Source organism: Cottoperca gobio, chromosome 13 (genome assembly GCF_900634415.1).
Source record: "Cottoperca gobio chromosome 13, fCotGob3.1, whole genome shotgun sequence".
Classification (NCBI taxonomy): domain Eukaryota; kingdom Metazoa; phylum Chordata; class Actinopteri; order Perciformes; family Bovichtidae; genus Cottoperca; species Cottoperca gobio.
The window spans coordinates 18,154,274-18,178,965 of record NC_041367.1 but is presented as its reverse complement, the minus strand read 5'-3'; the positions used below and the strand labels follow the sequence as shown (position 1 = coordinate 18,178,965).

At 39.1% G+C, this 24,692-nt stretch overlaps 1 protein-coding gene across 5 annotated transcripts in view; it reads left to right on the top strand.

Annotated features, from left to right (window-relative positions):
- Positions 1 to 24,692, top strand: part of arhgap42b (Rho GTPase activating protein 42b) — a 57,840-nt gene that overhangs the window by 5,853 nt on the left and 27,295 nt on the right. For all 5 annotated transcript variants that reach the window (XM_029445687.1, XM_029445688.1, XM_029445685.1 and 2 more), the window contains exons 2-3: positions 9,594 to 9,689; positions 12,504 to 12,565. In XM_029445687.1, the coding sequence (XP_029301547.1) occupies positions 9,594 to 9,689; positions 12,504 to 12,565 (158 nt within the window). The remainder of the gene's footprint in view (positions 1 to 9,593; positions 9,690 to 12,503; positions 12,566 to 24,692) is intronic.

Sequence of the window (24,692 nt, the reverse complement as noted above, 5' to 3'; positions counted from 1 at the left end):
TGTCCTGTAAACATGCTTGTATAACCATCCCCCATCCTCCCTCAGATAGTGTGTGTGTGTGTGTGTGTGTGTGTGTGTGTGTGTGTGTGTGTGTGTGTGTGTGTGTGTGTGTGTTGCAGGATTATACCATTCATAATGTATTGCTGCTGCTTTGACTACTTTGATGAATTTGAACTAATGTAATGGAGATGAAATACAGGAGTACATGATGTGACTTGTTTCGCAATAAAGCTGAGCAGAGTGGTAAGCAGGGCTCATGCAGCACTGCAAGGGACTCCGAGGTTTTTGTGGACAGATTTTGATAAAAGGATTAGAGACGTTGCATTCCTAAAAGCTGCTTCCCTTCAGACTGTACAGGGAAATGTGTTAGACTCCAGATTTGAGGTCTGTTCTGAAGTACTCTGTTGTTACTGTCAGTCAAAGTGATTGTCACACCGAACACACCATTCTCATGCTTGCAGACGCCTGGCAAAGCACGCTGGTGCTTTTGTTGCTTCTTCAGACTGAAAAGGATAAGGTGATGCATTTGTGTTTCTCCACCACAACATTCAAAATTCACTATTAGGAAATGTTTCTTTCATTTGAGCATATGCTGCGTCTCCCAAAATGCAATGTTAGTATATTAAGATGAAATAATAACTAGAACTTTAGTCACATTGTCTGGCAGTAAGTGTGCGTAGGTAAACATGATGTGTGTAGGCTTTGTGTTAAAAACAACTTGTGCAGACTTGGCTGGCAAACAGTATGTGCTAACGAATGTGTGGTAAAAGATGGGGATTTTGCATGTCACCTTAGCCTACGCAGATGCTAAACTCAGACTTTGGATGACACATTAAAAAGTCTCCGGCGCCTGGCCCCATGGGTTGCCAAGTTTTATCAGAAGGTGTTTGGACAATGGGGGTTTTGATTTGTTTTGCACATCTCTTTTTATTTTGAATGATCTTATAGGACTTTGAAGCAGGTTCTCCACTAATTGTACTAGCCTTGATAAGAGCAACAAGGTCTCTCGTAAAAGAGATGTTTTGTCAAATCTTGTTTGTGAAAACTCCAAAGCTAACTCACAACTATTACTGCAAAGTGAAGTTCTGCTTATTTCCTCTGAGTGCTTTTTCTTTTAGAGGCGAGTTCATCTCTCTCAGAAGTTGTGTCAGATGTGTTGTCTGTGTGTCTTCTAAAATAATATCTCTCTACTCAGTCTAAAGGCTGTAGACTTGGTGATAAATGATGGAGGCTGGCCTGGCTGGCTTTTTTCATTTCAGCAGAATTGCAGGGCTAATAACTTTGATCTTTTTCTGTGGAGCTTAAGAATAGGCTGTAGCATTGCGTCAGCCTCATATCAAAGACCCAGTGTCAGGTTCTTCTATTTCTTTAATAGTTTTAAAGGAGACATATTATTCGCATTTTCAGGTTCATACTTGTTTCTACTAGAACATGTTTACATGCTTGTAATGTTTGAAAAATATATTATTTTTCCTCGTTCTGTCTGAATATACCTGTATTCACACTCAGGATGTAGTTGAACTAATAACTAATTCGATGTGTTGATTTAATGGAATAGCCAATAGTCAGCACACCTACAGCAGATTGATTCATTATAGTTTACTGGTTATGTTTGTTCCATTTGAGGGTCATGCCTCCTGAAAAGGACTTAAGTTCCAAGCCTTTATCCCTGACATGGTTTTACACCAACCCAAACTTCCTTTCTCTCTTTGGAAATCAGTGGTGTTTTAACAGCATCACCAACAGGCACTTTGATAGTAACATATACTGTATTACTGCACCCCAGAGACTATGTTCTGTAATCTCTTTCTTTCATGTTATATTCAGCCATATTAGTTGTTTCCTGTCCCTTTAAGAATTAGTATACAGGTTGGGTTAGTTGAGTTACTGCCAGCTACTACGGCAGCGAGTGTGCCAGTATGGGTTGGTGGTGGGAAGTGTTCGGTATGCTCTGGGAGTGCGAGGGCCCGTCTGCTTGGCTCTTCTCCTTCCCCTGCTGGGCGACTGACAGGCGAACATAGTAGTAAGCAGGTGGAAGAGGCTTTACTTGAAGGGCTGCTCCCCCATTACAATCCCTCCAAATGGAATCAAAGTGGCACCCTACTGTTGCATCAGAGAGATCTCCCCGTCTCTCTCTAAGATGGGGCTCACAGAGGTGTTCCCCTTTGAAGACCTTCTCATGTTGATGTACTGGCAGATGGTGAACGTACAAAATAAGTGAATTGTTGCAACATGCCTTTTTGCTTTTGTTTGTCTGCCTCACTAGAAGACAAATAAATCTTGGAATATACCATGTAAGTATTAAACAGAAAATACCTTGAGTGCATTCTGAGTCATTTGAGGAGAAGTGTAAATGTGTATCTTTATTGTGCAGATTGCTTTTTAATAGGACACATTTATGCCCCGTGATTTGAGGTTTTAAAAGCTTTGCTGCACTAATTTGTCTTAAAGCACTTCATTAAACCCCCTAAAATTATTCCTAGGTGTGAAAGCACAACAAGGATGTTGCTTAGTAATTAGTGTTGCGATGAGTATGTCAGTCACATAGAGAAAGTGCTGTACACTGATGTTCTAGCATGCCTCAAAATGTACCAGTCAACAGGACATTTTTGAAATTCTTTATATTTTATATACTTGCAGCCAAAGTGTCTGTAGACAGAATAACTTTGTGATAATGGACTTGGGGTTACTGTCACTATTGGTATATTTCAAGCTTTGTGCTGATTGTTAGTGCAGTTTGTCTCTCTTTAGCACTGAGACTATTTATATTATTGTTGAGCAGTTTTTGTGCCCATGCAATTTAACTGCAATTACCTCGGTGTCCTTGGAGGCATTTTCTCAAGTTACATTGAAAAATGAAGCATTTAAAAGACAAATGCGGCCAATTGGACCACCTTTGTATTTGAAGTTCTCTCCTCAAATATTAAAGTTCTAATACGTTGTACTGAGTAATAACATATGTATATTCAATTGTTTTAAATATTTAAACCTGCCAAGTGTTATTTTTAGTTATAATGATTAATACCACTCGAGCATATGCATTATGACTAATATGTGATTACGTAAGTTTAGAGTGAGGCAATGTTCTGTAATACTAGATATACTTTTGTAATACCTTTGCATTTTTATATGTAATACCAAAATTAATAATATAGATCTATTAATGTGTTGCATGATTATGCATTGTGGCCAAAGTAAAGGATTGTTTGTAGCAAAACTTAGCTAATTATCATCAGGTACTAGTATACCTGAGGTAATGACGGAACAATCTTGATTTTTGTTTTGCTTATATGACACAAATGTTACTGCACCTACATGGTTTGTAGAAGTCAAACTGTTCAAATCTAAATGGCTGTTGCAGAATTTATGCATGTCCTTAAATACTAATTATTGTCCTAAGTGAGAGTGAAGCGAGCATAGCACTTCAGCTGTTTGCAAGTAAACCGCAGCCCTTCCTGCAGTGCTGTCTGTGCTTTGTCAGGGGTTGTCAGCAGAAGGAATTTGGTAGTATGTGGTTGCCCTGGAGACCAGATAAAGGGTGTACCCAGGGGGGCTCTGCTGTGCGGTGACTGACAGCCATAGGCCTCTCTCAAATCTCACACACTGGGGTAGCTGCTCTCTCCACTCATATGATGGCTGGGTGGTCAGCAATCTACTCTTTGATTTCAACCTGCATAGGATGGTACACTACACAGTAACTATTGTTCTTTCTGGCAGCCCTTTGTGCATGCTGCTGTGTGACGCTGTTAGGAAAGTTGCATGTAGGGTACGACAAAATGATTGCGCATTGTAAGAAAATTAGAAGGCACTATTTTAAGATGGTCGTATAAATAATTTATGAATTAACACTTAGGTTGTTCTTTTTTCTTTTTCACTCTGTTACTCGTGCAACAATAGCTCTTTCTTATGTGTTTCTTATTTCAGTGTTACACTTCATGTGGTAAATGACGTCTTTTAGACTTTATCAAAGTTACGCTGCTTTCCCTTTTTATTACTCCCCTGAACAGAACAGCTCTCTCACCACACATACTCAAAGTGGAATGCACCAAATTCCTGATTCTGTCAGAAGAGATGTAGAGGAGTACGAAGAAATATCTGGGGAACCATGAAGTCTCTACTTCATACAGTATACTACATCCAATAAAGGTGCCTCTTTTCTCTGGCTGTGTTATTTCTTTGTTTCTCCCTTACTCCACGAAGGGAAGCTGTATAGCTATCAATATCACCTGTGAGGTGTTGTTTACTCTAATCATTGTAATATTCATGGCCAGCATGGCAAGCCTGCACAGAGCACCACCAAACCTGGAGTTTTCAATGTATTTAGAGACTAACCGTGTCATTGAGTTTACTGTAATTTGATTTGCTGAGTAAATAGCTGATACAAACAAAAACGTAATTCATCTGTACTCTTGCATTTTTGGATGCAGATTGCCAACAATGAGACTTGGCATTCAAGCTGATAAACCAGCCTGAAAGCAAGAGGGGCTTTGCTTGCATTGTTTTCAGCAACATGGAGTGTGTCACTGATCATTCCTTTACTGCTTGCCTAAGGTGAAAACTTTTAAGCTGTTCATTTATCTTCCTTTATACTCATTCCTTTTCCATTTATCTCTGCTCCTCGGTCTTGTGATCACTTCAACTGCTTGAGCAATATCAACCCACTAATGAGCAGAGGGCCAAAATCATTTGTGGTGGTTCCCAAACTTTGTAAATTATGCATATAAATAGAAAATAAACACAAAATTGTTGTGCCAGGTCTTTCTTGAGCATTGCCCTAATTAGAATATGGTAAACATTTATTCAGGCTTATGTTCACATCGAGGTATAGCAGCAACAGGGTGTTTACTAGTGAGCCTCTTCATGTAGGCAACCCATTTCCTTAAGCTCTGCTAGTGCATGCTGTGTCTGAACACCGTACTTAAACTATTGAGCTGCATTCATTTACAGTGGAGATGCAAAACTTAGTGTCAGAAATCAGCTTTCTAATCTTTCCTGCTGATGATAAATCAACATTTGGACTTCTACATGTATTAAACTGGTACTGCAGGAAACATCAATTTTAGCCTCTTACAGGATACTATATATACTAAAAAATCACAACTTATTCCAAATGTTGTTAATTGCCCACATTTTTGCCCGTAAAGCTCTTCTTTTCTCTTTTCCTACAAAAAGCATAGTTCAAAGTAAGGCTGAACATTTAATTGTAATTTCATTGGAAATAGAAAAATGGACGAGTGCAATATTTAAATTGCAGGCGACGCAATATTTGTGAAAGGTGAAATATGCGTCTACATAACATTCTGAAGTGGTGTGGTGCTGCAGTAGAGACCCACCTTACAAATACTATTGTACAGACTTAGACTTAGTTTTGTTCTTGCAAAAAAGCTAAATATGATCGTTTTTAATGAGAATAATGATTCAAAGATAATAATTCCCTCCAATATTGTGAATATCACAATTTCAATATCAAACTAAATCACAGTTTGATATTTTATCCCAAATCGTTTCAAACCTATTTCAAAGCTAGCAAAAGCAAGCAGCAGGCTTTCAAAGTTACATTCACAGGATGTCCAACGAATGAACAGTGAGTTTGACTGATGGTGATGACACTACATATTGTTTTCATATTGCCATTAACTGCTCGCCATCAGGTCCCTTACTTCTCCAAGTGAGGGTAGATTGTAACTAGCCAAAGGCTTGTGGGTAGTGTATTATTTATTGTCCCATTTCTGAGCTAGCTTGTACTCCAGCTGCTGTCTCAACCACATCTCCCATGAGCCCTTGATGCAGAATTGCTGTCAAAGCCCAAGGGGAGCTGTACCTGTGAAATGCTAAAATTATCATTATGTTTCCTTTGTTAAAAGGATAATGTGCTCACAATTTGCCATCAAGTTCAGAAGCAGATACCATTGAACACTTGTATCTTCCATCTTGGATGAAGCATTGAAGTTATCAAGCAAATAACTTGCATACCATGAAAGTGTTTTATACAGCCAACAATGCTTATCAATTAAAAATGTGGTTCATACCATTTTTGTGACGTAAGCCCAAGGCACAAAGTCAAAAGCCTCTGAACTTTTTAAATATATATATATATATATATATATATATATATATATATATACTCATGTTAGCCCTGCATTATTGTTAGTGCAAAGTCCATACCTGAGCTTTTATACCAAAATTAAACATTTATGGTACATTACTTTCAGAAATATGTTTTTCTGTAATAAAATATGCTTTTCCTTTTTAACAAAAGGAAAACATTTTAAATGTTGTCTTAACACAAGCAGCCACACAAGATGTGCCTAAATTACTAATTCAAATTGACTTTGCTAAATCAGGATACTGTGTGCTGCAGACACATCTCCGTTGGCACTGAGTAACCAGACTTTGTATTGGATGCTGTTACTTAAGAATTATTACAAAGAATACAAAGGCTTAGTTTTAAAGGTTTACTTATTTCCTTGGTTGTTGGAGGCTGTCAGGAAACGATGCATTCAGTTGATGGTAATATAGCATTGTTTTGTGAAGTTGGGGCCTGTCTGAACCTCATAGCTAAAATATCATCCATTATTGATGGCTCTACGAGCATATCCAGACAACTGCAGCAAGCTATTGATTTTAAAATCAGCAGCTTTTGAGTCAAAGCAGGAATGATGGGCCCACATCGCTGGCACAATACGTCTTCTGGAAAAGTTCCACTCAGTGGCACTCAGGACAGACTCAGCAACATTTACAAGTGGTCAGACATACTCATTCAATATAGTGTAGATGTCTTTAAGAGCCTTTCAAGCTGCGGTCTCATTGAGTAAAAGTCTTGTTATTCTGTTCCTAGCAATAACTAAGATACTGAAAAACGCAATATAACAATGCTTGCTCTTAGGTAAAGAAAAAGATACTGACAAATCTCACAGGATTCTTTTTTATCAGGCTTTCCAAGCAATTTATGTTCCTGTGGAGATGAGTGCATTGATGTTTGTGGGCTTTTAAGGCCGGTTTGTTCTTTAGGATGCCTGTTGGATAAACTATTGTTGTCACAGTGGGAACCGTATAGGTTTCAACACAATATCCATTACACACGTTAAAACGTTACCTCGAACACTTTCAGTCATTATTATTATTATTATTATTATTATTATTATTATTATTATTATTATTATTATTATAGTTAAAGATAATCAATTAAATAGCAACTCATTGAAATGTGTAATGTTTGGTTGGTAACTACTAACAGCATTACTGCTTGTCACACTTTATACTTTAAATGTAGTTGTTGCTGTAGTACATTATGTGGGATCCCTTTGTAAGGAGCGTCCGAAGCGTTTACTTTGAAAAAATTAGAGTGTTCAAAGCAGGCCCGGTCGCCTGAATACCGCAGCTAGGAATAATGGAATAGGACTCCGGTTCTATTTTGTGGGTTTTCTTTCTGAACTGGGGCCATGATTAAGAGGGACGGCCGGGGTGCATTCGTATTGTGCCGCTAGAGGTGAAATTCTTGGACCGGCGCAAGACGGACGAAAGCGAAAGCATTAGCCAAGAATGTTTTCATCAATCATGAAGGCTCTTAAATGTATAAAAGCAATATATAAAGCACATGCAGTATGGAAAGCACATAACTGTACATGTCCATACAGTTATCACAGCTACAAACCCTGCAAAACTTTAAAACTGCAGTACAATTTAAAACGACCTCAACCTCCATTTTTCATATGCAGTAATTGATGTGTCTTTTCTCACATGATCATATACGTTTGAGTGTCCACAGTATGCACTGTATATTAGTGTGTGTGTGTGTGTGTGTGTGTGCATGTTCATACTTTCTAGGCAAGTCTTTTAAGTTCACAGTTCTTTGAAGTGAAGACATAATTGTCAGTGAGAGAAGAAAGAAGGAGAGAAGCAATTAGTGAGTCACTGTCAACAATGGATATGAGAAAATGTGTACATTTCACTGTGTGGGCTGACAACTGAAATGTCAGAGTATTTTAGAATCTCCATCGTCGCCTTTTAATTATAAATTCAGCTGAATTATAAAATGTTAAAAGCCTCGATTACGTACTAAAGCTTCATCCCACTCTTTAAAGTACTTGTAAACATAGGTTACTTTCACCTCAGCAAGAGTATTCTCTCAGTGCTAACACAGCAGACCAACACACTTAGCTTTATGTAACTGAGGTATGAAACAAGTTGAAATGAGTTGCATAATAAAATCATTGCTTTTCATCCCAACCTGTTTTCTTGTGAATCTAACTGAAACCAGACACCACTTATGTGCCTGTTGTCTGGCATGCCGAGAGAATCAGCTCCTCTGCTTTAAAATGCAGAGAGATTGATGTTTAGCTCAAACATGGTGTTATTTCAGAGAGGAGAACTCATAAACCCTAACATTCAGTTGTTCAGCAGTTATGCCTTGATGTTGGCTAGTTGGGGAGTTTCACATTTTTGTCAATTAGCATTACAATTATATATTAAAAAAGATAAATACTGGTAAGTAGAGGTCATGTGAGGCACCCGTCTGTGGATGTATAAAGAAGTGAAATGGGAGCCTTTATGTTGTGTGGGCAGCTTTCAGGAAATGAAACTCTAGTAATTAGTTTTTTGTTTCCACAGAGGCTGCTAAAGCCTCTCTAACTCTTGAATGGACTTGACTTGACTCATCACTACACAATGTGAACTGCCCTTGGCCACTTCTGACTCATTGCTGATAAGTCAAAGGTGTACATACTGTGTACACTTTATGAGAAAACTACAAATCCCAAGGATCTAACTGCAGGATGAAAGCAGAGGTTGAGCTTTTTTGGCAGTATCTCAGTGCGTATAGGGACTTTGCTTGTGAACCGGAGGGTAGCCAATTGGGTTGTTGTTGTTATTAATTAATTCTCGTTCTGATTTTGATTCAGCAACTATTTTGCCACATTGAAGATTTGTGACTATGCTTGGACTGATTTTAATCTTTAGTTAGCTTGTTCTCCACAACACTTATTGCTAAGGATCATGGGTACTGTAGTATTCATAGCAATAGCAAATGGTTGGAATGTCTGTTGGAATGTCCTATTGTATCGCCAAAGTATCTAGTGTTATTTAAAGTCATTGAAAGGCTACTGTCAAATGCAAATTTACAATTGGAAAAATACGTCTTAGATCGTAGAGATGTTCCACTGACATCACCAGTTAGTGTTTGAATAAAAGGCAGGAGTCTCTTTTTTTTCTGCTGGAAAGCTGGAATACATAAGTCATAAGTCAATCTGAGGACTCCACTTTATCACAACTAAACTCCTGGAATGCAATAAACATTCTATATCTAGCAGTGAAAGTATCCAAAGGTGGATTCTTTCTTAAGATTTTAACTCTATGTGTCATTTTTGACACAAAGGTTAGGCATCTCAGGTGGGCTTAATTGTTCAGATCTCTGTATTATGATTAACGAGCACGTTTAAGAGCACTGCTACTGTATACTGCGCTCCGAAGTTCCACTATTGTGTTGCTGTAGTTACATTTTCCACTTTCTCTTTATAATTACCCTGCTGCTTTTGATCCGTGTGTTCAATTATTAATTTTTTCTTTTTATTCTGATGCTTCCTCTGATATTGCAGATCTTTCTGCTGCCGTCCAGAAGTTCTCCCAGTCCCTGCAGGAGTTCCAGTTTGAGTGCATTGGAGATGCAGAGACTGATGATGAGGTGAACATTGGTAAGTTCAGTTTGGCCGGGCTCAGGGCGGCAGATCTGTCATCTTTCCTCCTTCCCAATTAGTCAGATTGTCACCTCAATCCGAACCTTGTCCTACATTTCAGTAACTATTCTCCCAGGAGATAATTGGCTGTAGTGCTGACACGTATCAAATCTGCACATTTTTGGAATGAGAGTATAGATCTTAAAGTTGTCTGTGATGCATGTATAATTAATGCTATTGATTTCCTTATGATCCCTGTATCTGTTCAAGCCTACAGAAGATCCAGACTAATTGTGATCAGTGTCAGAGATTAATGGAGGTGCGAACCTCCTTGCCTCCAACAGGAATATGAAAGCAGCTGTGCGTAGGGGCTCTTTGGCTCTAATGGGCAGGACTCCCAGTCTGGCCTCCTCCTTCCTCTTCTTTTTTTTCCTTGCTCATTATCCCCAGCTAGAGTCCTTCACTCCGTGACGCTGGAGAATGCCGAATTACTGTCCATCTGTGAGGGCTGGACTGGATATCGACCTCTTGTACATGAGGCTGTAATGTTCATCTGAATGCTTAATGAATAGTCCTGCTTCCCTTTTTTCTCTCGCAAAGCTGAAGAGGCTGAATGATAGGCAGGGGTGCAGCAGACCAATTATGCTTGTTGGAAAATTCCACACCCGAATCCAAGCCTCATTAGAATAAAGCAGTTTAATTTTTGACAATGCACCCTCTCCCTGGCCTTCAATCAAGAGGAGTGTTGATCTCAGATTGAACAATGGATACTTTAGCTGCCCACCTGTTATGTAGCTGGACCTGCTCAGTATTTACAGTGCAAACCACCGGCACAATAGAAGCCAGTGGTTTGGCCGTGGCTCAAATGAGAGCCATGGGCATCAGCTTGGAAGCATTGTATTGACTGTGTAATGCACACAATAGTAAATTCACTTGGGAGGACTTAAATAAAGACGACTGTGGATGCAGCATTGGCACACATAACAGGGCATTCAAAGTGAAATTGATCATGAGAAATAACACTTAACACCATGTACTATTCTGCAAGATTACATTTTTTTGCTTCTACAACACACAAACTCGATGCTTATACACAAAATAAAACACTTGGTCCAATGATGTAGCGATAAATTAAGTGTCCAATATCTTTTTAAGGGGAAATTATTCTCTCATTCTCGACACTGCCATGTTCACTCACCATCTCGGAGAGAAAAGGCCATAATTACTATGTGAGGGCGGGGGGGGGGAATGGAACGCCCTGTTGAAATCAATCTAGTCATCAATGACACTGAGCTTTCTGACTGACATAGCTGGACCCTTGCATGAATGCCAGCCATGATCTTGATGCAGTATTGCTATAGTTCACTTTGATGCTCCCAACTTCGCCACGTAACATCGAGATCCTGTATGCGCTGCAAGACGGGTTCACCTGACCTTTTATTGATTTCGCTCTATGACTTCCTGCAGTGACATTCACATTCCACGCCAGTTATCCAGGAATCAATGGGGCCAAAAGATTGATGTAGCTATAGAAATTTAGATTTTTTGAAAAGTTACATGCCCTTTTCTCGGAATGTCAATCCTTTAGTCTCCACAAGCTGTTCTGGGGTGGAACAAGTCAGACGAGGTCTAGATCTAAAAAGTTAAATTGCAAGCAGAAAGGCACAATTTATACCCATAACATTTATTTCAAGAAAATATTCCTATTATTATAAGAAAATATTCTTGTAATATACAGAAACATTGTACATGTACAGTAAATGTCTCCTTATATTTCGAATTAAGCTTCCGTATTCGTCCACTATTGAGTTAGTACATTTGATTTTTATTCAGTGATTCATGACGTCTATTGCTTTTCCTCCATTTACCAGTGAATGATATGCAAGCTGTAACCTCACTTTGACTCCCATTTCCTCTCTTCGGAGTCTAATCTTGTCCCATCAACGGCTCCAGCTGTGCCCTTTACCCCCTGAGAGGTTTGTGCTGTTGATAAAGGAGCTAGTGGCGTTAATAGGAGGCCAGCCTGCCTGCAGGATCACTGGCACAAAATCATTGCTCGCTGGTCTTTAAAAGCTTTGGTGTGTAAATGGACCAAAGTGTCTAAGATGATGCATGGCTCCCCATGCCAAGCCGTCGCAAGCTGATAATGATGTTACCGTGTTGGCAAGCAGAGAATCTCGACCGCAGCTAAATGGCTGGACACGGGGTGACACTGGGGCTGACCAACAGAGGCCACACTGTATCTGGCCCTCCTATTTAATGAAGCTGTGAAGCTATCAAGGCACAACTCTCTGGCAGATGAGATTCGATGTACTGTATTCTGAAATCATCCGGCCGTGCAGAATGTATTATAAGCTACTGAAGTATAGCCCAGATGGTGTGAACATATCTCTACCATATAAGTCACTCCTACATCGTGACAGTATATTGTAAAGCCTAGCAGGGGAAGAAAATAAAGGGAAGCAATCAGTGGGTTCCATTCAATTGAAGTATTGTTTTTTACTGCATGTCTTGGTTTTAAATTGGACAGCTGCATGCTTTTATTAGGTTCTAAAATGTGCTGCACTGAAAGCTCTGAAGCTGCAGTGCAAATAAACATTTTAGCACCACGCTACAGTGCTTGTGGGGTGCCAGTAACATCTGATGCTTAACGACTGAGCCACTGTGTAAAAATATATATTCTTTTATCATAAGAATATAACACTGGCTCAGTGTGTACTTGCTCAATTGTGAAGATATTGTGCAGGATGTATCATACATGCTGATGCATTTATTGACCAAACATACAGTATTTCAACTTTTAATATGGTGTTTTATTCCTTTGTGTTTCAGCACAGTCATTTAAAGAGTTTTCCCAGCTGTTGACCACTGTTGAAGAAGAACGAAGACGTTTGGTAAGAATGCAATTTTGATATATTGACTCTGTAGATGTATAAAACCAAAGCGAGGAAGATCACAAGCTTGTCTGGCTTTAGCACACTGAGAGGATTAGCATTTTGAAAGAAATTGGTTTGTGCTGTACGGACAGTTTTCTACCTCCCATTGTTCCCTCTAAACCGATACGTGGACGCATGGATCGTACCACTTCCTCTGTACACCAGTCCGTCACCTTATTCAGCTGACACTGGGGCTAGAAGCACAATGAGTTTGGAATTACCCCGAAACTCCTGAAAGTGTTACAAAGTCGCTGTAGTAGGAACTGAAAGAGAGAAACCGGTACTGAATACACACAGAACAGCAGAACAGGGAATGTCTTGTACTTTTTTAATGTACTTGTGATACGTTATGTATTTATTTCTCTATGTGTACTTATTTCCGTGTTAGTTGGCTTACCACCTTTACAGTTCACTGCACAACTGTCTTAGCTGCATCACTGTGCTGCTCTGTATGTGCAGGGAAGTAACCTGGGTCTGCACTTAGCATTTGTTTAGTAAAAGTAGACATTATAGAGGCTGGTACTGAGAGGTGCCTCCAGGCAGGAATTACCTTTAGTCCGCAGACTTCAGCTCTGCATCTCATTTACCAAGTCTGATATGCAAATGAGATCAGCTTCCAGGTTTGCAGTCATAGGTTTTGTAACTGCCTGAGACATTTTCATTTGCACTCTGTTTTCCTTGAAGGAGCAGATCTTTTACAGCCACTTCTCCTAGTCTAAGGAGGTGAGTTTCTCATCCTGAAGTTTGGAACTTTAAATTGGGAGCTCAGATGTGGGCTTTTTTTTTAAGACAGACACAGTTTAAGGTAACTTTAAGAATATGATAGAATAGAATCTGACTTCGCATTGGATAGGTTTACCTGAAGTAGCTGCTGTAATACAGGCTTGTCCTATAGACTCTACGCATGTGAGGTCACAGTAGGCCGAAGTCACTGTGGTTATGCCCACTGAGACGTAGCGTAGCTTAAATGTCCCGAAAACACAAAAAACAAGTCCAAATCGGGATGAGCTTTTGTGCGATTGACTGCAAATAGAAATAAATAATAATTAAATAGATTAGCAAGTGGATCGCTGCAAATGTGGATTAGAATTATTTCTGTACTTGTAAAGTGCAGTTAGGTTACATAAAACATGGCTCAACAGCAACAACATTTAACGAAAGTGCAAACTGTGGCTCCATTATCACTCTCAAGGTTCACAGACAAATCAATAGTCGTTTGCTAGTCAAGTTTTCATCACATGTACAACATGCTAATGTTGTTAGCATAAAGAAATGGCATTTTACCTATCATAAATAATCCTAGCAGCTTGCAGACTTATTCTCTACTTGAAGCTTACCAAATAATAATTAATACTTGTTCTTACTCACTGCTGGATGGTTTCAGCCTGCATGCATGTATTTCCAGTCTGAACAATGTTGAAACAGAGCAGCTAAAACTGCTGTAGCGACAGCAACAAGATGGTTATGATTTCTGGCAACATGTCAGTCTATGGACCACTGGTTCTTTGGTAAGCTTTAAGGATCACTGTCGAGTCTAACTGCCTTTTAATTAGATAATTGTTTGTTTTACTCCCGCAATTTCCCCGACTAACGGCAGCCATGTTGCAGGATGTTGATTTGCACTTTTGCCACTCAGTCCGACTGAGGGGGGCGTGTTCCAGTGGGAAAGTGACGTCAGCCCATCCCCTCTATAGATGTTAATAAACTACATTTTATGTGACCTAAATGTGAGCATTTATGATCATGTGCACGTGTTATTTTATGATGGAAAGAGTTGCCCTTTGAAGATGTGGGTCACCTCTGTGCAGTCCATGTAGCTTTATAGAATATCTTGTCATCCTAATCAATTTGACAAGCATAAAGGCACCGTTCATAAATTCATGAGCCTAATAAATTCCTATGGCCTGTAAAGCGTGACTTTCTTCTTGCAATACTGTGATCCTTTTAAATGATTCAATTACTATAAATGAGTCTGAACTAGTAATATCTGGCTAAATTAGCAATTATGCAGAGCTTGAAGATATGTTCTCCAGGAAGGAGAAAAACAGAAAGTTACACACTTGCCAGTAAACTCAGTGTGACACAGGGCTGCTTGGCTCTCACTGTCCCTGGTGCCTCACACTAGGCTCTTCTGGTGTAGTAGTGGTAATCTGTCGAGGATGACCAGGGCACAACAATCTCTGCTTTACAGCATTTGTATGCACAAATAATAGAAACCCAGAAAGAAGACCAATGCATATTAATGGCAGTGTTTGCAGGTTTTCTTTTAAGAAAGCATCTCATTTCAAAGGGGAACGAAAACAAATCAAGATGACAAGCAGAGACACGGCTGAACTGATAACAGAAATTAAATGACACCAGAGCTGAGTAGACAGGAACAACATTTAAGATGACAACAAAATGCATGATTGCAAGGTAATGGAAATAAAGTTAATAAATCAAAGCAGCTATGACTAGTCACAGAGGCTATATGACACAGCACTTCATTGAGCTGTGATAGATGTAATAAGTTAAAAACTATTCATAGCACACGCACCCTCCATCATATACTGTAACCCTCTCGACTTGCTTGAAAGGCATCCTCTTTGCATCATCCCTTTTCTCTCCACCTAGCAGTCTTCTAACTCGTCAGATCACAGGAATACGCAAGGAACATGGCTGTGATCCCTGCACTTTGAGCTTTTGGTTGATTGTAATGTTGGTGACGCAGGATGTAAAGCATATTCTCCACTTCCTGCATTTTAAATCTCTTGAGATTCAAGTGTCAGCAATGTAACTAATGTCATTTTTAACATCATTTTTTTATTTTTTTAATCCCTGTGATATGGAAACCTACTTTTGGATAGTTTTTCCAAGAAGCTTATACTGAGGCGGTGCTCACTTTGAAGTGAAAGCTACTTTTTTCTTTGCTCTTATATGAAGTGTAAACTGCTAATGACTCACCTCACTTGTGGGTGTACAGCTGTGATTGGCACTGCTTTAGAAGCTACTATAGATACTGTGCTCATTTTATAGAAACCGTATACCAAGTTCAAGGTATTAGGCAGGTTGCCAGCACCATGACTTACTGTACATCAAGCACTTCTGTCTTAATTTCATTCACAGTTTTCACAACAGTGCAACCTTGGCATAAATTGAGCTCCATCATGAATAATTAAAAACACTTTTTAATGTAGTCTAGGCCAAATAAAACTAGTCTCAGAAAACTGCATTAATAGTCCTTATCCCCAATGATTTTAACTTCCATCCAACTAGACATTGGGATCTGTATCCAGATGCTCAGCTCTGTCCTGCTGTTGTGAATCAAGATGAACATTAATAGACAGACTTTGGAAATTGAACAAAACTTTATTTTTTCAGAGATTCACCAGTGAAAAAGAAGGAAGAAATATTTCTCCAGAATATGTACTGTGCTACAGCTGATTTAGCTAAGGTAGCTAACTAGCCAAGCAACTTCTTAACCTCCTTAGTCGTGCCTTTGTCTTCTTTCCGTTGTATAGTTTGTTCCCCAGGGCTGCGGGTATTCTTTTTTTTTTTTTTTACTTTTTTTTCACCCCATGTCTGACATAAGCTTTAACGAGAATTAGCTTAGTTCAAAGTTTTGAAATACAGTAATCGCTTCTTATATACTTCCAAATTGAATCCCCATTTTGCCAGTGCTGAAAGGACCCAGAACATTTACTGAGTTCATATTCTATAGCGTGCATGTTCCTCTTGAGTTTTACTATGTGCTGCTCGATAACAAATACATCCACTGAGCTTTGCAAACACAGCAACCTTCGTAACTACAGTCTACATACCAGTTAATTTCCAGAAATCCAAGAACTTTGATAAACAGCTTGTATAAATCATGTTTATTGAGTAAGATCCTGTGGTGTGAGTAGTTTTTCTTCCTCTCTATGCCCAGAAGAACACTTTGCATGGACAGGCGCAGATGACTGGAAGTTTTTATTATTTATGGCTGCTGATTTTTCATTTGCCATGTAAATGTTTCCCTACAGGTTCATCTACAAATGTAACCTGCCGATTTAGCCTTTGGGGCTTAAACATTAATTTGATCCAATCTACCCATTAATTGTAAGCATTTTGGGGCACATTTATGTGTTTTACTTGTCTAGCTCCATATATGATATTGGGGATTGTCATAAAGTAAATTAATGTTTGGTATGTGGGGAATGTAATGTTTCAGTGGTTGCTGACTTGAAACCATTTACCTGATGAAGGTCTAGAACAGAAACGTTGTAAATACATTTATTATTAATGTATTTATTATTCTTTTTCACTATTCAAAACATCCTAAAGTTGCAAGCTGATGGCCCCAGGTGTGACAGCAGTAACTCGGGAGAGTTTATAAATGCTCTCATAGAGTAAATAAGGTCCAATTTGTCTTTTAATCGTGCTCTTTTGTAGTCATAAACGCATTGTGAGCGTGTTCTGCTCCCCTGTCATTAAATCACTGTTGCACCAACCAAACATTCAGCCTTTTTTAAAGTACACCAGGATAACGGCCCATGTTATGCTACCAAGTATATAATTTATTTATTGTTCTACAGCTTATAAATAATTCATATTTTTACTTTAAAAGACATGTCGATGGCAACAAACAAATAGTTTAGACCCCATGAAGAATAAAAGAATATAGAGCGATCTTTGAAAAATAAATTTCCCTTTCATGGCTTGCATTCATGCGTTTCACTAACAGCGAGTCATGTCTGCACACTATTCATTACATTTGATGAAAAATCCCGTCAAGCTCAGCAAAGTCACAATAGAGAATAGATACGTTACAAATAAACATTTGTGGAGACACTTGTGTTGTTTCTTTACCATGTGACATTTATTTTGAAAGGAATAGCAGTTCTACAGGGAAGTTTAGATTTCGACTTACTTTGTATGCTGGTTTCCGTCGGTGGAAGTGTAACATATTATGGCATTTCCAAACAGAAGACTGTATATCTCATATTAAGCTACAGAGATACAAACTGCAATGTAGAGATGAGGTATGTGTGATTGTCAGGGAGAGCGGTGTCAAACACGCATATTCAGCTGTCCGTCATTGGCTCAAATATGGTTCAGTGTCAAGTTATGGAAAGCTTATTATTCAGAGCACTTTTCACTGAATTCCTTTTTATTTTATGATGAACTGTTCACTGTCACATGAAAGAGCATAAAGACAAAAATATCCAGATCAGCGCTGTCATAACGTTCTCTCTGGACAAAAAACACCCCGGACACCCACCACCATCTGGCTTTAGTCTTCAGTGGGAAAGGTTACAATCGGCATTCCTCCCCGAGACAAATGACTCTGCAGTAGTCAGGGTCATCGATCAGCAGTGATGGAAACACAACCACCTGGTGGACACGCAAAAGCTATATGGCGCATGTTGAAGTGAATCAACAGGGATTTGGAAAAATATTTCTAAAGAATCGCGTACTACACATAGAATATACTCCCCTTAAAGCCATCAGTTTCCAGTCAGACAGCAGTAATTGAACTAGCTCTTAATCGCATGAAACGGAAACAAAATGAAACTCATCAAAGAGAGTCTTTGTTAGTCTGTTCCGACAAACACCAACTCTGGTTTGAGAGACTGAATGAGTAACGGATACAAAAAATAAGTAACTGCTTTCCACTGTTTACTAACCCTGCTTCTGGTGCCGGCCGCGTGTGCGTGACGTCAAACACCATAAAAGAACTCCCAATGGGAAAGAAGTCAAACCTCTTTTTTTAGCGAGTTTTCCCATGTTTAAAAAAAAAAACCTGCATCCACGTGCTATTATTTGTGGTTTGCATCTGGTTGGGTGTGAATGGCAGGAAAGTGCAGATGATTGCATGTTGCACTCAATAAACACATCTCAAACCAACACATGTTCACCAAATGTATGAAATCTATCTTAACAAGGGAAGTATACTATCCGCAGAACATGAAACATTGTGAATTATACTATCCTTTCTACTTTCTTCCTATACTTAAATGGCAATGTCTCCCAGATGGTGTTTGTGAGGTTTGTAACTGCTAATGTACTACATGATAGATGTGGTAGCCACACATTGGTAAAAAGAAACTTGTCACACTCCCTCTGAGTGACAATAAACTTTCAGCAGCAGACCCTGAAATGAAACCCACATTCCCCCCATCTCCATGACTCCCATTTTACATCTGGACTGAATCTAGAAACTAAAAATAGAAAAACACAGACTGATAAGAGTCACTGAAACAAGACATTTGAAAGCAGATGGAGAGGAAACCTGTATGTTTTGAAATGGAGCCTCCTGGCCTTTGTGGAATGTTAACTGTATATCTAAGGTGCCTCCGCTGCATGGGGAGGATTCTTGATGCTAGCCCAATTGCTGTTGGCCTTGTCAAGCATGAGGCGTTTTATTGTCTATCTGGCTTGGCGGGTAGTCAGGCCTAAAATCTTTTTGCTTGTGCACTTTGAGATTGGCTTACCAACTACCCAAGTGTGCAGTTTCAGGTGAAGACTTCCCAAATTCTATCTTTCATTTTTTTTTTTTTTTTCTTCCTCTGCCATAATTCCCCTGCTGATAACCCTTTCAGTCACATAAAAAGAGTGAAAGTGGTTCAATTTCTGCATGGATTGAAAAGGTTCAGCACTGCTGAGCGTGGCTGGCATTTAGGAGTGGAAGGGCAGTGCCCTGATGTTGTGGCTTTTGGAGTGATGATCATATCCTCCAGGGAGGAAGCCTTTTATGGCTGTGCTGGAAAACAGATAGTGTTTTCATGTTGTTGTCGTTGTTGTTTCATTGAAAGCAAAAAATATCAGGTGTAGCTTTTTTAGATCCCATGTCGTATATGACATAAAGTGTAAATGTGACTTGTGATCAATTACTTTACATTTCATTGATTTTGAACCACAACAAATTGCAACAAAAGGTTCATGTGGGTCATGTTCTTAAAAATATATATAGATATAGATATATATGTAGTAGTATAGTTTTGAATTAGAAATAAAAAAGCAGGACAATCTCTGTGTTCTTTATAGCTTTCTCTGAAAACTTGGACAATATTCAACCATCTGCAGCATCTTCATTTTATATGTGCAAGATACGTCTTGTAATCCGCCTTATCCTGCTCCTCTATGAGATAAACAGCAAACACCCTCACGGCCCCTTAAGTGCTGATTTGCTGCACTGCGTTGCATTTATTTCCCATGTTGAGTTTTTCCTTTGGTTTACATTTTCTTCAATAGCCTTTAAACACGTTCAATTATACATCATTTGTCTATGCCACAGAACTCTAATGGTATAAAGTGCGTCTGTGTCTGCGGCGAAGCATACGCTGCTGCTGTTTTCTCAGGATTTAACAGTACAGTAACTCTGCTCTGTGGGTACGTTGTGTGCAGGCCTGTGAACTGAGGAATGTCCCGCTGACCCTGAAACAACAGTGTGGAATAAAGGCAGTCATTGTTCGCAGAAACATCCATGGGGGCTTGTTTAATGAAAGTCTGAAAAGTATTTGGAACGGACAGTATCAATTCCTTTGTGCTATCCACCGCACAGCTAAGATGAACCTCAGTTATGAGTCAAGATATCAGTGTGTAAATCATTATTCACCTCATGCATAGAGATGCATATACTGAAAGTCAAAAACATAACCAGACAAATAGCGTATACTATAAACCGTGTTTAAAGGGAGAAGAAATCCTGGCTGGCATGTAAGATTTAAACTGAATCTTCCAATACAAGAATAAATAGAACCGTTATGTTGTTTTACAAACAGATGTTTTCTTTACATGTAATGCAATTCAAGGAATTACATCTAGGATTTGTTCTGCCAATTTTAGACTCTGGGTTTCTTTTAATAGCAGCTTAATGAAAGGTAGAGGAAAAGGTTTTGTATCTATTTGTCCCATCTCCGTGGGTCTCAATCTAATTTGTGTATAATTCTCACTTTATTTTCATTCAACATAGAATCTGTTGGAAATGTTACGCACCTCAGGCAAAGAACAAAACACCATCTATCCTACAGAAATACTGGCAAACCCGAGTTAGTTCAACAAAACGAGCCGTATTGACCCGGTGCGTTCTCAGGTGAGTCTCCGATTCACATAATGGCGAACCCGGAGAACAAACCTCATAGGAGCTGATAAATGTCACCGTTCATGCGGCACCGCAGTGATTCCTTTTCCTCCCGCTGCTCTCGATGTGTTTCTGCCTCCGCTCATGTGTCACTTTAGTGCAGCAAAGTCACAGAGTTTTCTGATTAAAAGCTTTTTCTTTTCTGATGTAAACAGTCTTGGAAAGTGAAGAAAGCAGGGACCGGATCCCACAGAGAGGAACATTTTTATGTTCCCATATATCAACCTGTTCGCTAGGCATACATTAATTAATATGTGAAATATGGTACTTAAATATCTATGTTACTTTGGCAGACAGATGATATCGCTCACTCAGGGTTCTCAGTCCGCCTGCCAGCTTTAGTAACTCACTGAGAGCTAGCTACATTATTTAGGATCCAATTGAATTTTGTATATTGACAGTTGGGACGGTGTTCTAAGTGCACTGGGACTGCAGTGTCGGGACAGCTGTACTTTAGCAATGGCTCCCATAACATAATCTCCCCCACCCCCAGAAAAGTCCTCTTTTGACATACATCATGAGTAAATAATAATACTATTTTTAAGTTGTGTGGGTAGTGTGTTTTTTAAACATTATTTTGTTATATTTGTTGAAATACTCTTTACATCCAGAAAGCAATCAATAAATCAAATGCTCTGACAAAAAAAAAAAAAAAAATCTGGTATCTGTAGCTGTCGCAGGAAAGCTAGACATACCGTCCAATCATTTCATTCTACCCAAAGGAAATGATTGACAAACCGACCTGCCTGTCTACCTCATTGGTCTACCTGCCTGTCTACCTCATGGTCTACCTGCCTGTCTACCTGCCTGTCTACCTGCCTGTCTACCTCATGGTCTACCTGCCTGTCTACCTCATGGTCTACCTGCCTGTCTACCTCATGGTCTACCTGCCTGTCTACCTTATGGTCTACCTGCCTGTCTACCTCATGGTCTACCTGCCTGTCTACCTCATGGTCTACCTGCCTGTCTACCTCATGGTCTACCTGCCTGTCTACCTCATGGTCTACCTGCCTGTCTACCTCATGGTCTACCTGCCTGTCTACCTCATGGTCTACCTGCCTGCCGGCATATTTTTTGTGAAGATTATTTTCTTGATTAATCGTTTGGTCTATTAAATGTCAGAAAATAGTTGAACATGTCCCATCCCCTTTTCTCCAAGTCCAAGGTGTCAGTCCAAAACCCAAATACAGTATATTCAGTTTAATGTTATAAAAACATATGCATACATTTGTTTTGCATAAAACATTTGTTTTGCATAAAACATTAGTTTTTTCATAAAACATTAGGCTAACTATTAATTGATTATCAAATTAGTTGGCAATTTAGCATCTTTGAGCTTTAATCTAATGTATTATTATTATTTATTTTTCTGTTGATCAACTACTCGATTAGGCGAATAATAATTGCAGCTCTAACCCTAGCTGTTCTCAATAACGAAAGCTGCGCTATTAGACAATTAAACATGATTTTGTACTGTTTTTGCCAATGCACAAAATACTTATACACAGGATTACAAACGGTGTAGTCAAGATAGTCATACATATAAAAAAGATAGTTTATAAGTGCTATAAGTGTAGTGCTTTGTGATCTAAATGTTACCACGGTCATCTAATCACCAGAACTGTAACACAACCCTTCATTTGGAGAAAGCATTTTAATACGTAAGGGTAAACACACTTATTCTACAGCAGCATCACACTCTGATATCTAAAAGCATTACAATATATCAAAGGCAGCCAAACTGTACTTAAAACAAACAACAGAAAATCCTCACGGGACTCACAAACAAGCTACTGTCTCCATCCCAGCGGCTGCTTCGTATCCTTGCTTAACAGCTTACTCTCGGATGAAATGTGTAGGGCAAATGTGTCACATCTACTCTCACACTGTTCTGTGACTCAGGTTTGTTTTTATTTCTTAGCTCATAAAAGTGAGGGGAGGATGACTTTTCAGCTTGCTGCAGGTGCCACTGCTGCAGCAGATAAAGATTTAGCTCTGCAATGAGATTGTTGCCACACACGCACACACCCCACAACACTCTGCAGCGAGAAGTGACTGAAACACACAGCTATAACACTCCCTCTCTTGATAAAGGTCACACCGTCAGCATTAAATGGGACGTCTGTCATAATGATGAGGGTCATAATGTTTATTTTGCATTCACCACGTTAATTAGGTTGGGGGTGCTTTGCTCACACCTACCTATAAGTTAAGCTAATTCCTCTCGTGACTACTGGTGCGAGAGATGCTGATATTTTTATTTGATGCTGCTGGCCATCATTAGCTGTTCTCGAGACAAAGACAGTCTATGTCCGGCACTCAGACGGGCTTTTTCACGCAAGGAAAACACACCCATTCCCTATTCTAATCAGAAGCTCCACCAGCAGCACTTATTAACATTAACACTCTGCCTCATTGCTGGATCTTACACTTAATAAATTGACACAATTATACATTCGAATCAGCTGCATTTCAGTGTCAAAGACTTGAGTCGATCATTCACACCCGACAGCTGAACTTAGGTGAGGAACTAATGGGAAAATGTAATCACTCCTGAGAACGAAGGCCAGTTTCGGTATGCATAATTAAATCAATAAATAAATATTCATCCCTTGGATACGTCTTTATAGTCTCTCCAATATCCATGATTAATTATAGACTGATAGACAGAATCACATGACTGCAGCTTTTACCCTTAAGGTAAACTTTGTCATTTTTACTTGTGGTGTTTCTACTGTTCAATAGCCTTTTTAACATCAGACGTGCACTTTGAGAAATTCTACATTTGTCTCTGCAGGTGTTGTTCACCTCTTTACTCCTCTTCACTTCATTTAGCCAGTCTACTTGTACAAACAGCATACACTGAAACAAATCAATACTGGCCAAAAGCCTACTTGATGAGAAGGTTCTTTCCATGTCTCGTAAACATGGTCGTGCAAAGTTGGCTAGAAAATAATGGGATATATTGAAATAATAATAGCTTTGGTCCAAGTAAACCCAATTAGGCAATACTTAAAATAGTTTATCTTCTTTTTTTGTCCTTGCTAAATTGCTAGATTTCCACTGGAAAACACCAATAAAGCACCTGCTTGTCAAAGCCCAGCTGACCTTTCGCACAACTCTCTTCTCTGCCTGGATCCACGTGTGCTCGGATATTGTATGCGAGAATGAAAATGACTGTTGTGTTTGTGTGCATTCATACACAGAGACGTAGTTGATTTGCAGTGAAGACGCAGGCTTTATGTGCATTAAGATGGTTATTCATTGTGAGGACATTGTCAAAACGGAACAGGCAAAAAGGCATAAAAGTAATGGACTACCCAGTTATAGCCTTTACATACTGAATTGCTTTTAGGCTATAGGCACATACGTACATAATTACACAGACAGATCCTCATGTATAAATGTGACACACAGCACAAATGTATGCGTTCCATTTCATAACATATTTCAATAGATCTGAGACATTTACAGAACAAGCAACATGGTGTTAAATGTGTTTTATAACTCTATACTATAACTGATGAGTGCGATACTCACAGGAGTTTACCCAAGCGATGGCTATCGTAGGTTTTTCTGTGAGTCATGCTTATGTATGCACACTGAAGAGAAATTATGTACTATATTTGTTGGGAAAAATGTGAGAAAACGGTGTAATATCAATTATTTTTATGGTTAGATAGATGAATGAGTCAGATAATAGTTGTGTATCCAAACGTTTTAGAGTAGATATTCATATTTAAACAAATTCTAAGGATATCAAAGGAACATTTTAATTTGCCCACATTTTATTATTCTATTTGGTGGCGTTCTGATCTGTCTCTGCAAATTAACCTCCGAGCAACACTTTTGATTTGAACTAGTAAAAGCAGCAGCAATGGAAATATAGCACATTGACATTCCTCCCCCTATCTGGTAATGAAATTGCTTAGCGCTATTGCATCCTTTCAAGCATTACACTGTGCTCGCTCATATGGATTTAAT